The 14608-nt window shown below is 41.0% G+C and overlaps 1 protein-coding gene across 1 annotated transcript in view; it reads right to left on the bottom strand.

Annotated features, from left to right (window-relative positions):
* The window catches only part of CSF1R (colony stimulating factor 1 receptor), a 34515-nt gene extending 25011 nt beyond the window's left edge, over positions 1-9504 (bottom strand). Inside the window, exon 1 of the mRNA XM_079968208.1 lies at positions 9262-9504. Coding sequence (XP_079824334.1) covers positions 9262-9334 — 73 coding nt within the window. The 5' untranslated portion in view covers positions 9335-9504. The remainder of the gene's footprint in view (positions 1-9261) is intronic.
* Between the last annotated feature and the right edge of the window lie 5104 nt (positions 9505-14608).

Raw genomic sequence — 14608 nt, forward strand, 5'->3', positions numbered from 1 at the left:
GTCAGCAAGTTCTTTTGACCGCTGTTCATATTTATAATACAAGGATGAGGAAGTGAGAAGTGAATCAGCACCTCAAATGTGCTGAGGAAGGCATTGTGAAGAATAGTTGCGGGGAGACGGACTCTGAAGTGCCCTTCAATAACAGAGGAAACACATTGAAGATGGTTGTCTCTGGTCTGGGCTCTGTGGCTCCTCTCTCTTCTTCCCACTCCTCATCGCTGCCGTTTAACCCCTTGGTATTCTTGTTCTTCCACTTCTGCTTTTTGCACTTTACTCCAGATTGAAAACAAGCCCAAGATTACTATGTCAAATGTTCTTGTCACACTCGTGGCAATCCACTGAAAATGAATTCTGGCTTTCTTTCAATGTTAGGTTAAAAAAGTAAAATAAGAAAACACTTGGGTCATGGAAGGGTGTTAGCTCTGATTCAAATGATCTCAACATGGCATCATAGTTCTGCGTTTAGCTTCTGCCAAATAAAATTTTGTCATTAGTGCCAGGGTTGCAGGGCACGGTCCTAGGAGCTTTAAGTTGCAGCTGAATCACAGCAAGTCCCACTGATCTAAATGGGACTTGCTTCTGATTAGACATGCACAGTATAGGGTTGTGCTGTTAGTCAAGTAATTGATTAAACTCTTGGTTAAAATTGCATACACTCTCATATAGATAAACCAACATAACTGTAATCATGTGTGGTGTAGTGGTTATGAGCGGTAGACTCGTAATCTGGGGAACCGGGTTTGCATCCCCGCTCCTCCACATGCAGCTGCTGGGTGACCTTGGTCTAGTCACACTTCTTTGAAGTCTCTCAGTCCCACTCACCTCACAGAGTGTTTGTTGTGGGGGAGGAAGAGAAAGGAGAATGTTAGCTGCTTTGAGACTCCTTAGGGGAGTGATAAAGCGGGATATCAAATCCAAACTCTATTAGAGCAATAAATCTTATTCAAAAATATGTGGGAAGTGCAATAGGCAGAATGGAACATATTACCTTATTTGGTGGACATGTGATTATGCACAAAAAGACTAGAAGATGGTTATTAGAATAATAACAAATATACTGAGACATGAAGTTCCCTTAGATCCATTATTGCTATTCCTGAACAATATGCCACCTATCATAAAGAAAGACCTTAACAGCTCTTAACAGCTGCAACAATGTTAATGGCTCAAAACTGGAAAGTTGCATTACTCCCTTATTTAAATAATGGCTTAATACAGTTTGGGATTTGGCTATAATAGCAAAAATAACATCTAAGAGTGAGAACTGCAAGTGAATATTGAAATAAATTATGAGAAAACTGGTTGCCCTATTTTACAATGCTGTCATGAAAATAATGACCTTTCGCAAAAGCAAATTCAAATAGGTTTTAATTTTTTTTAGAAGAAACACTGCAACTTTATGACAAGTCTTATATTCTTGCAGAATATTATGATCTGAAGTATTTTTTTTGGAGCAGTTTTGTTGATTAATGTTAATAATTGTCAAATGATTAAATAAATTTAGTAATTATAAAGCTTAACAAAAAACTAAAGTGAAAAGCTTAATTAATAATGAGGCAGTGACTGCTCAATAATACGTACTTAGGTCCTGTTAATTATACTTTTTCTTACTTGTTATATAAAATGAAAAATGCTAAAATAAAAAAGTTTTCAGAAAAGCTGCTGCTCAATTACTGTAATTGGGACACCTTTTTGGTTTACAAAAAGATTTTAAAATAAATCTGTTTAATTAATTGATTAAACATTACAGTGCTACCATTAAAGTTTGTTGTTATGACTTTTCCTCTCCAATTAGTTTATAGTAGTTTATTCCTTTAGATGTTGCTGGACTACATCTCCCATCATCTCTGATCATTGGTCATGCTGGCTGGGGCCGATCCGGAGGGCCACCAGTTCCCCATCCCTGCTCTAGGGAAACTAGTTTAGTTGCTGAAAGAAGAGTTTCTTTACTTGAACTGTGTTAAGCCCCATGAAATGCCATCACACAGCAAAATTTGACTGGCTATGCAGCTCTGTGACACCCTCATGAAGCTGGGAACTCTCCTTCCATGGAGGTTTGTAAACAGAGGTTGGGTGGCCATGTGCCACGGATGCTTTAGCTGAGATTCCTCCATTGCAGGGGTTGGACTAGATGACCCTTGGGGGTCCCTTCCAACTCTATGATTCTAAGGTTAAATGGTCATTGTGTTCACAGTGGGATCTCTGGTTTGCTGAGATCACTCTCAGGAGGAGAAAGACGCTCCGAAGAAAATGGCAACATGACAAAAGGGAAATAAAGAACAGTAAGCAGATTTGGTGAGGGGTAGGTATATTTTTGCCCTCAAATTAAAATGGGAAAACATTTGGTGGATTCCTAATAAAAATCATACAAAATATATTAATGTAGAAATTAAAATCCAGATCACACCCTAATCACTATAATCCCTAAGAATGCAAAAGGGGTGTTTCTATTTGATCTGTTTGACAAGTGTTCAGCTTTATGCTGCAATATCTGTTGTCTTGCATGGACTATTTTTAAGATTTTTAAATATATTTTAGAATCTTTTAAAATTCTAGTATTGTATTTTTGCATTGTTTCGGTTGTTGCTTACACTGCCATTCAGTTGTTGCTTACACAGCCTGGAGCTGGTATAGTGTTCAAGCCTAAATCGGGCCTAATGCCCCCATTTGGGGGGTTTCTATGAACTTCTGCTAGTTTGTGTGTGCGGGGGGGGGGGGAATCCCACCAATAGTGCTTCCGCCTGCTTGTTTGATGGGTGAAGCAAGGAGCTCTGTTCCGGTGGAGTGGCACTGCCATCAATATGTGGGCAGTGGTTGACAGAGGCTAGGGCACCTCTGTCCAGTCGAACATATACACCTAGTCCTATGCAGAGGGGGTTGGGACTGCAGCTTCAATCTTGTATTTTCTACATTGCTTTGTGAGGAATCTTCTCCTAAAAAGTGGGTTTTTTATTCAATTTATTAAATGAATGAATAACTAAAAAGGTCAAAGTAATTTCAAGATTTTTTTTAAAAAGGATGCCCTTAATGGGACAACAAGAGATCTTAAACCTGGTACCTTTCACAAGGCTCAATGTAACAGTAAAACAGATGTGAAATCACCTATTTTATGACTGTTAGGAGTAGCAAAGAAATAATAATTGAATAGAAATAGAAATTGAAGTATAATAGTACGGTATCAAAAACAGCATAGATCTACTCTTGATGATGATGATGATGAAGAAGAAGCTCAAAGCACACATCTAATTACATGAGTCAGTTTTGACTCAGTTGCGTTCTTGTGTGAATATCACAATGAACAAGTTGAAACCACCACCATAATTTGTCAAATAAAAAATAATCCAGTATTTTAACATCTTTCTCTTCTAGTTATTCTAAGTATGTAATGTTTTAATTGTACAACTTGGCACACAAGTCTAGAACAGGGCTTTTCAATCATTCTCTGTCTCTTTATCATTATTGTTGTCGTTATCTACATCAATTTTCCTTAAAAGCCTTGTCTGTAGCTTCTTTGCAGCCTTGTCTGAGCTGAGAACGTGCCCTAGTAATAACACCCCAACTTTCTAGGACTGCTACATGTCCGGATTTTTCCAGACATTACCAGGATTTCAGTGGCGGAATTGAAGTCCGGGGGAATTTCTGAAAGGCAGCACTTTATCCTAGACCTTAAGCAAGTAAAAAACAACCAATTTTTTGTCGTAAAAACTGTCCCAAGGGTTGCGCATTTCAGAGGAAAATATGTAACATTTCTTTTCAGGAAGTTTGCTGCCATTGAAACCCTGATACAGTTCTAAGGAAGCCCAGAGTTCTCCAGAACAAAGTTTGAAAACTGCTTAAATTGTGCAAATTAAACTTGGACTAAGGCTGCTTGCCACGATTAAAGCACATCCTCCCTCCTAAGAATCCTAGGAATGGTAACTTGCTAGGGCTGCTGGGAATTGTAGCTTTGTGAGGTGGTAAACTACAGCTCCCATGATTCTTTGGGTGGCGGTGTGCTTTAAATGTCTGGTATGTGTGCAGCTTAAGTAAAGAACTTCCAAATTCTGGATAAAGAGCCAGAAATTCTGGTCTGCTGGTATTATCAAGTCAGGACTTTGGCACAAAAAAACGAGAATGAAAACATGGCTGGCTTATCTAATTCTGAAGTAAATGAAGAAATACGCAATCACCAGCAAAAAAAAAATATTATAAAAACAAAACAGGACTTTGAAAAAGTGCATAAAATTGCAGAGGCATTGGTGGGGAAGACTTGTGCTGCTGTTCACGAGTACCAGCTGTGACACTTTTGCAACCACATTTCATACAGCGCTTGTGCATGCAACATGTGTGGGAAGGACAGTCTTTTTCCAGCAACTTGCTTTAGTGCCAGGACTGCCAGAAAATGAATGTTCCTCTGAAATGGAAGAAGCACTTGACAAAATGCCACCCCAATTAGAGTGACCAGGGATGGGGAAGATTCCTTAATGCCTCCCGCCAAAAAGAATATCGAACTTCTTCCCCGGAGAAATATGCTCAGCCCCCAGAGTGTATAGTTTTAAGAAACAAAGACTTTTTAGAAGTCAAAATGTCTAATAAACCAGATTGGTAGCTGGGTTTCTACGGAAGGTTTTTGGCGAGCCAACATGAAAGTGATGTGGGATTGAAGATTGGAGTGATCATTCTGTGATACAGTGGTACCTCGGGTTACATACGCTTCAGGTTACATACGCTTCAGGTTACAGACTCCACTAACCCAGAAATAGTACCTCGGGTTAAGAACTTTGCTTCAGGATGAGAACAGAAGTCGTGCTCCGGTGGTGCAGCAGCAGCAGGAGGCCCCATTAGCTAAAGTGGTGCTTCAGGTTAAGAACAGTTTCAAGTTAAGAACGGACCTCCGGAATGAATTAAGTACTTAACCCAAGGTATCCCTGCATTATGGCAGCAGACAAAGCTGTATTATAACTTTTTAATAAATGTCTTTTTTTATTAAAAAAAAATCACCAGGAGTTTAGGTGAAGAGGTTTTTTAATTCTTCTGTTTTACTAATCAGCAACTCTGTTTACTCTGGGAATTTCATAGTGCTTTTATCTGTATTTCTTTTTTGTATTTCACACACACACACACACACACACACACACCTATTTTCATTTTTTGTGCAACTGCCTTAGGCAGTGCTTTTTTTCTAAAAAAAATGTTTAGGGTAGGGGTACTCTCATTTTGACTCAAGAAAATCACCATTTTATAGTTCAAATCAGGAAAAATAAATACAGTAAATGGACAAAAGTACAAAGATTCACAAAATGTTTAGGGGTATGCGTACCCCTGTGTCCCCACAGAAAGAAAGCACCGACCTTAGGTCAATGCTGGCAGAAAGGTGGGGCAAAAGCCTAATGAATAACAAAATCTACTAGGCACCGCACATTTCTCATGCAGAAGAATGGATCCATTTTGCATTTCCTTTTAACAGTACCGAAACCTTTCTAGCTGTTGACTCTTGAGAAATCAGGTGCATAGACCTGTACTAGTTTTGAAGGCTCTGTGATGGCAGGAATGTTCCCAGGACAATGCTATCTCACTTCTCCCTGCCCTTCCGTCCCATGCCCCAAACTTCTCTCAATTTTGTGTGCACGGTACAATCCTAAGCATATGTAAATCCTAATAATTTCCTCCACTTCATGTTACATTAAAACTTTGATGACTGATTGAGAATGCAATCATTAAGTTTACTATCTATGCAGCAAATCAGGACTGCACAGAGCAGGATTCTTGGTGCCTTGCCCTCAACCAGGGATGGTAGCATGCCTGCCATCATGTGCAGACATCTGCCCAATGCTCAGCACCCAGGAAGTGACCCGCTGGCATTGGGAATTGAGTTGGAGGCTCTCGTACACCTGGCACCAGCACACCTGCCAGTTTTACATTTCCACTGTGGAGTGATGCTACATCAGGGGATTGCAAGAACATCAAAATGTTGGGTGGCTTGCAGGAGTAGAAGGTGGCCAGTCTCTCCCCCTCCCTAATTGGGAATTGCCTCTGCTCCTTAACTGTGGAACACCTGTTCTCATGGCCATAGCCAGAAACAGAGTAATTTTTAAATTTATGATTGACTTTAGGTGGTATGGAATAGAGAGTGACTATGTGAGATACTGGTGACTCAGTCATTGTTAAGTGGAGGAGCAATATGATTTATTGTCATCTGGTCCAGACTCTTCAGATATCCCTCCATCCGTCGGATGGTTTATATATGAATTGGCCTTTGGTTCCAGAGGGAAATAAAACATCCTTGTTCCAGCTACGAGCAGTGCTTTTCCCTTAGAAAAATGGGTGCTGGTACTCACCATGAAGTTGTTACACTAAGTGCCACACTTTTTAACAATAACAAAAGGGGCCAATACTGTGTATGCTTGAGTACCCCCTGAAAAAAAGGCATGGGTGAGGCAGGGAGAGTTTACACACATCAGTCTTCTTGGGATGAGTGCACATATGTTCCCAAGGAGGGGACAGCATTAGAGAAGATGGAAACATCTTTGCCCATGCTCCCTGAGAAAAGGAGAGCACACAGAGATCTATTGCTACCCTTTCCTGTCTCTGATGCCAAAGGATGTTAAAGCGGGGCTCGGAAACACCAGGTGTGAAGGATCCTGAAAGGGAGCCACCTTGCTAACCTCAAAACCGGCCAGCTGGGGCAGAAAGGGTGGGGTTGGGGAGGAAGTGAATGTCTTCATAGTCCCACTGATCTCTCCTGCTTAGAAGCGGGGCACATCAAAAGCATACAGAGGATATTACATTCCTTGCCTACTCAGAATTGGGATAGGGGCAGAAGCTGACTTTGGGGTATTTATGTAGTTAACTCTTCTTACAAGCTTAAGGTTATACTTTGTAGACCAACTGTAACTATTATTAGTGTATATGCACACAACTTGTGATATTCAGCTATACTGGTGTCATTCAGTCAATGAGAATGTATAGTCAGCTTCTGCAGTTTATTCAAAATACGGATAAATATATTTGCTGCCATTTCTTAAGCTGATGAGAATGAATTTTCTCATGAACTTTCAGAAAACGTCACTGACCCTGTTCCTCCCCTACTTCCTTTATACTTTCAGTAACTTCTGGCTATCACTTTACCACATTACCACATTGCATAAGTGACCTGCAGTTACTGTCCTGCCGGCCCATTTCCACCCCCCACCCTCTCTTCCAGTGAAGCCATTTCAACCAGGCACATAACTCTTTCACCCTGCTGTTTACAATTACATTTGGACGCTAAACCAGAACAATCACATTTTGGCTTGTGTTAAAGTTTTCCACCTTAACCAAAAAGTTTTCCAGCTTATACAGTAATGATTTGGTTATATTGCTGCCCACATTGTTCTTAGCTTTTTTTGTTGCTGCTGCTACAGTATTAGGAGCCAACTTGGATAGGTTGCACCCTAAAGGTGGCATATGAATGCTACTCTCTTTCGCAGCAAACCTTTGATTGCATCTGCCTTTTGAGGCCATCTACAATTGTGTGCATTATTGATGTGCACTATTTATTCACAAACAATAAATATGCAGAATTCTGTGACCGGAAGCTTTCTTTCTTTGGTGGAAGCAAAAATTTAGAAACTATGGGTTTTTTGTTTTTTTTTAAGTGTGCATGTGGAAGGGATGGGAATAAGAACAAGATGGAAGAGTGATATTCATAGAAAGTTGAAGGGAAATAAGTCAGTTAAGCAGAAAAAAAAAATCTGTTGTGGTTATTCACTATTATTCAATGTATTAGTTGCTTTTTACACCGAAGAGTCTGCAAGTGACTTACATGATAAAAACATTAAACCAACGAAACGAAACAAAATTAAAGCCAAATATAAAAGCAGCAATAACAGAGGACTTGAAGTGCTTATCCATATATATATATATATAGAGAGAGAGAGCGCGCAAATCCTACGCACGCCCCTCTTAAAAGGATGAGCACAAGAATGAGGCCACAGACCTACAGTAACTAGCTTCCTCCACCCGCACCCCACCCCAATTTAGGAACCTCAGGACTGGATAAATGCTTAAAAACTGACCATGATGGTGCCAGGAATGCTTCCCTGGGGAGAGAATCCCAGAAGGCCTGTTCTCATGTTGTCACCCTATACACCTCCCTCAGAGAAGATACATGGTGAAGGACCTCAGACGATGAATGCAGGGTCCAGGTTGGTTCACTCTCCCTGAGGTTAAATAAATTAAAAAATTGTCCAGTAGCACCTTAGAGACCAACTAAGTACATTCTGGGTATAAGCTTTTGTGTGCATGCATACTTCTTCAGAACAAACTTAGTTGGTCTCTAAGGTGCTACTGGGCAATTTTTTATTTTTTTAATTTCTTTCGACTGCGTCAGACCAACATGGCTACCTACCTGAATCTCTCCCTGAGGCTGTCCTTGAAGTACTGAGGTCCTGAGCTGCAAAGAGCTGCAGCACTTTGAATTGTAGGGACTGAGACTGAGACTGAAACTTGGGACTGAGTAGACATCCCATGCCTTAACCACTGGGCACCTTCCAAGATCCTCTCTAATTTATTAATTTAAAAACATATAAAGATATAATGAATTGACTCTGGCCCTAGTCCAGTGGTTAGCTATTTAGAAAACAACAAATAAGAACAAACATGATTAGATGTCTGACAAAGAAAACCTCTGGTCACGAGCAGATGGGAAGTATTAAATTCAGTTCTCTTTCTTGAGCGTAAACCTAGTCTCTGATCTTAGAGACCATCTTAAACTGCTTAGAGACTGTCTTAAGTATGAAACAGTACATGAATATATTAAATAAAATGAGAAATAATGCAACATTGATGGACTTCATCCTCTCCGAGAACGCACACCGAGTCAGTTTATGTAATCTCCACAGTATGCCTACCATTCAGACTGTGAGAAATTCTAGAGCCACTTTTTAGAACTATCGTACGGGGCGGTGGTGAATAAACTTCATAGCCGAGTATTCAATTTGTGGACAAAAGGGTGATATAACCTAACTATGGAAAAGTGAAGCCAATCTTAAAAACAACTTCTGAAATATGACACAAATATGAACTGGCGACCAAATCCCAAGTAATGGTGGAAAAAGAACAAACTTTGACAGAATCATGCAGGTTCAACAGATAACATTACAGTTATTGTAATAATTCAGAGCTGTTTCCAATGCGTGCTGATATAAGAAGCTCCCTTATACTATGCAACATTTTCTAGACCATTCGTGAGCCGCCCAAAGCTACCCTGGTGTCCATGCAATAGACAAAAAGCAAACCTACCATGCCAGATATCAGCTGCTACCAAGAGCATCAGAATGGCTGGGCCCACTGGCCCTGGAATAAACGTGCCCATCCTGCACAGGACAGGTGTGCTGTGGTATTAGAATCGTGCCAGGGCTTTGGTCCAGTGGATCTTCTTTAGGAGAAAGAGAGATAGATGAGGCAGAAAATGCTGCTAAGCTTTTTTCAGTTGTGCGTTCTCCGTGTCTGTTTCTCTCTTTGGAGTGGGAACTTCTCCTTTTTCTGAGATGACCACAAGTTAGGAAATTCCTAGTTTTTTTAGTTAAAAAAAAGAAGAAGCAAATGAGCAAAGGCGTGTGTGTCACGAAAACTCACCAGTCGTAGATGGGGAGGAGAGGTGCAGCTGCATTGTGATGCCCCATTTAAAGGGTTAACCCTTCATATAGGTGAGCTTTGCCTATGTTGTCATGTACAACAATCAGAAAGGATCTCTTGTGAATGGGGATGGAGGATAGATCACTTTCGGTTTCACTTGCTTTCTCAATTTCTAGCATTAACTCCAGTTCACCAAATTTCCACATCAATTTACATTTTTTAAAATAAAAAAAATCCATTTTAGCGCACCTAATAAACTTTGCACACATTTCCTCCAAAGATGATGCATTTCTGTATGCTGTTTACACCAATGTATTCATTTTTATGCACACTTTCCTCTAATATGCATTTTTTTAAGTTGGAGAACTGCATCACAAAATCTGAAGGATTGCTGTGTTTCCATTTGAATATTGTTTAGAGAAGTGTAAATCAGGTAGGTTTGTATTAACATGTGAACTGAACCAAAGTTCTCTCCCATTCCTGCTTGCAAACTAGTAAACTTCTCTGGCCTCTCTCATCATGGAACAAATATAAAAATGCTGCAGAGGGAGCTTTTAAACCGACCCCTGGGGAAAAGCTGGTGTGAGCTGGGAGGATGGGGATAGAAATCCAAATCATTCAGATGGGGAACAGGGCAGAACTAGGCAATGAGTGCATGGCAGGGCTTAATAGCCGGCCAAGGATCTGTAGAGGGAAATGCTCATGGCAAAGATCTGCAGAAGTAACCGCTTTTATATGGTAATGATAGAAGCCTCCAATATGAGATGAGGGAGCTGGGGTGTTTGGTGTTAAAGGGGAACATAGGAATAGTGGCATAATGGAAATCTGGTGAAATGGAGAGAACCACCAGACATACAGTGGTACCTCAGGTTACATACGCTTCAGGTTACATACGCTTCAGGTTACAGACTCCACTAACCCAGAAATAGTACCTCAGGTTAAGAACTTTGCTTCAGGATGAGAACGGAAATTGTGCTCCGGCGGTGCAGCAGCAGGAGGAGGCCCCATTAGCTAAAGTGGTGCTTCAGGTTAAGTACGGACCTCCAGAACGAATTAAGTACTTAACCTGAGGTACCACTGTAGTTATTTCTTGACACAAACACTATAGGAATGGCAGAGCACATGGTCATTAAAGGAACAGGAGGTGCAGTATGTCGGAGAGGCCTTTGGGTCCCATCCTGCAGGAGTTGCCTTATGTTCTTATTATATATTGTTTGCTCTGGGTTCACTAATGAACTAGTTAGGTGAAGCTCTGCACAGCTTGCGGTTAAAGAAAAGGCTGACATGGGAATGGAAGCACAGGCCAAGGACCCCCTTTACCTTCCTTGGTGAATTTTCAGTTTGGTCAGCATTAGCAAAATGGGAAGTAAGTGGGAGGAAGCATCTTTCCTTTACAGCAAGTAATCTTAAGGGTTTTGTTTACAACGATAAATATGGGACCTGATCTGTCTATGCATATGCACAAAAGCTTCGACTGTGTGTATAGAGAGCCCCACCACCACCCTGAAACATCCAGTAATTGTGCCACTATGCTGATTAGGTACAGTGTTTCCCAACCTTGTGCCTCCAACTGTTTTTGAACTACAACTCCCATCATCCCTGACTAGCAAGACCAGTGGCAAGGGATGATGGGAATTGTAGTCCAAAAACAGCTGGAGGCACAAGGTTGGGAAACACTGGATTAGGAGGTTTGGGACGAAGACTAAACCCAGCCCTCTGTTTCCCCCCTCTCAAACCACAGATAGGTTCAATAACACTGGACTGGAAAGAGTCACTGAATTTGTGCATAAGGGTCCTCATCCTGCTAGGAATATGTGTATGGAAGCCTGGATCAGTGTACCTCAATGGTTGAGTATCTCTTGGTTGTACTTTTGTTTGGTATTGTTTTGATTGATTCTGACTCCCAAATGATGTGCCACACCCCATTGTTGCATTCAGCCAGAGAAGCACTCGTAGACCTAAAATTGTAATTTAGGGCATTTGGCATACAGTGTTATTTATTAGCTCCCTATATTTGACAGGTGTGGCTTATTTGCATTTAGCAGTATTTGAATTGATGGAATTTAGTCAATGAAACCCCATTAAATGATTACAGTATTGTGAAGTAGTTAGAGCAATGGATTTGGGCAAGGGGGGAAAGCTGCATTTAAATCTCCAGTCAGCCCTGAAGCTCACTAGGTGACCATTGAGCCAGTCACTGCACCTGTCAGCCTAACTCACCTCATTGGGTTGTTGTAAGGATATAATTGGATACTGCCCTAAGGCAGTAAGAAGAGCCTTGCTAGACCAGACCAAATTATCTTCAGCTAGCAGACTGGTGTTATACGGTGGCCAGTAAGATGCTTTCTGCGTAAAGACAAACAGGGCATGAAGTCCCTGAGCTCCTTGGGGAAAGGGCAGGCCATAAATGTGATAAACACATAATAAAGCACTTGCATTTCAAAGTCAACATTTACATTTCAGATGCAAACTGGAAAGCCAAAATCTGAAATGCTGGCAAATTTTGAATATTTGCAGAAACGCTCCTTTCATTTCCAGCAGGAACACTTCAGAATGATAGCTAGGACCAAAATGCAATGGCCCCTATCACCCCTAAGCTAGCCCGGAGGAATCCATGCTTTTCTGCCTGATGTTGATGAAACCAATGAGTCACCCATGAGGGAATTGTTGTCAGTGTTGTGAAAAATCAAGAGCAGGCTGGCTTTTGGACACACAACTCTGTCCCGATTCCAAAACAAGCAATGAGGAATCCTTTGTCAGCTGCATCTGACCAACTAGTGTACTGTTCCAGAGATCAGCAGGGGCATTTGTTGAGATGAAAGGCTCCTTTCCTTTCAGTTCATCGTTGGAGTCAGCCACCTCATATCATTGGGCATCTGCTAGGGTAACTATGCCCTCCCAGGGGGCACTGCTGATACCTGCCCTAACCCCTACACTTTATTATTATTATTATTATTATTATTATTATTATTATTATTATTTTATTTTCCTTTCTATACAGCTTTATATTTTTTTAGGGAGAGGGGACTCAAAACACTATACAACCTATATCAAAACCTCAAATAAAACAATCCAGAATAAAACATTACTGAAGAAAGTCAAATGCAAAGTATACATTCAAAGCTACATATTTTTGTTTCCTATTATCTTAAAGATTTCAACTACTGAATGCACATCGAATGCAGCAAAGTTAACAAAAACAATTATCTTAAACATTTCAGAAGAAAACATCACTAAAAGAAGTCATATATAAATACACATTTAAAACAGCATAATCAGTAAGAGAATAAAATATTAAGCATTGAACCTATTGAAGCCTTATTTCCCTTCACTATCTGCTGCTGTTGCTGCCAATGGTGGGCGGTGGCTGTGGAAGCTCTGGCTCCATGACCTGGGTCTTCACTAAGAGACAGCCAAGATGGCCCCTGGCCTCTTCAGCAGCCTCAGCTTTTGCAGCTGGAATCAATCAAGGCCCCTCCCTCCCAGGCCAGGTGGGAAAAGGCCTGTAAGGCAAAGAGCAGGTCTTCCAGGACTTACAGCCTAGACAGTCTTTAAAATATGGGGTCTCACAAGAAGTACCACACAGCTGGAGCTCACTGCCCTTTTAATTTCCCAAAATGCTGCTGACCTAGTCTCACTGTGGGGCATAGTGAGAAATTAAAAGGCTGCCCAGTTCAGTATGTGAGCATTGCCACCACAGTCAGGTATGCTCATCAGAGTCCACCAGAGGACATTTGTACTAGAGCCCCTTAAAATTACAGCCGGTCCTATTTATGCTGCAATCCTGTCCACATTTACCCATTTGCTCACTGTCCAATTCCGGGCACCACAATTTAAGAAGGATGTTGACAATTTGGAACATGTGCAGAGGAGGGCAACCAAGATGATCAAGGATCTGGAAACTAAGCCTTATGAGGAGCGCTTGAAGGAGCTGGGTATGTTTAGCCTGGAAAAGAGGAGACTGAGAGGAGATATGATAGCCATCTTCAAATATCTTAAGGGCTGTCACATGGAGGAGGGAGCAGGCTTGTTTTCTCCTGCTCTGGAGGGTAGGACTCAAGGCAATGGATTCAAGTTACAAAAAGGGAGATTCCAACTAAACATCAGGAAAAGCTTTCTGACAGTAAGAGCTATTCAGCAGTGGAACAGACTCCCACAGGAGGTGGTGGACTCTCCTTCCTTGCAGGTTTGTAAGCAGAGGTTGGATGGCCATCTGTCATGGAAGCTTTAGCTGAGATGACAGCATTGCAGGGGGTCAGACTAGATGACTCCTGGGTCCCTTCCAACTCTATGATTTGTGCACCAGAACTGCAGGAAACAATGAGTGATTTGTGAGAACAGTAACACAAATCTTTACTACTAGATTCTATGTTTTACTACTAGATCTAGTAGTAAAACTAGAATCTAGTAAAACTAGATCTAGTACTACTAGATCTAGAAACTAATAGATATTGTAGTAAAACTAGAATCTAGTTTTACTACTAGATTCTTTGAGCATAGAGTTAAGGATACCATCCTGGCTGGTAATGCCACTGCTCAAAAATCTTGACCAACGCATATTTTTAACGGAAGGTTGTTTTTTTTAAAAGACGTTTATTTCCTTATTTACCCATTTTTCCAGGAACAAATGCCAACTCAAAAGGAACTGACTTGCTTTGAAGGAACAAATATTAAATTGCTTTACCAGAGGGGAAACTATCTCTCAGTGGTCTGTCAATCGTTTCTATCCACAGATGAATGCCAGACAATTGTTAGGTCTTAAAACTGACATTATCAGTTCATATGTTACTTTCGTTAAAGGGTCTGGGGTTACATTTAGTTTATGAGGACTGTGTCAGCATCGAGCACCACAATAACTGGAAATAATTACCTAGAATGTGATCACAGAACCACCATACATTTAACTGTTTTCATCTGTCTGTCTTGGGAGACAATGTCACAGACCCTCAAAGTGTCCCTATTTTCCAGGGATGTCCCTGATTCAGAGAAGCCATCCTGGTTTCTGATTTGA

The sequence above is a fragment of the Podarcis cretensis genome (genome assembly GCF_951804945.1).
Source record: "Podarcis cretensis genome assembly, chromosome: 2".
Classification (NCBI taxonomy): Eukaryota; Metazoa; Chordata; class Lepidosauria; order Squamata; family Lacertidae; genus Podarcis; species Podarcis cretensis.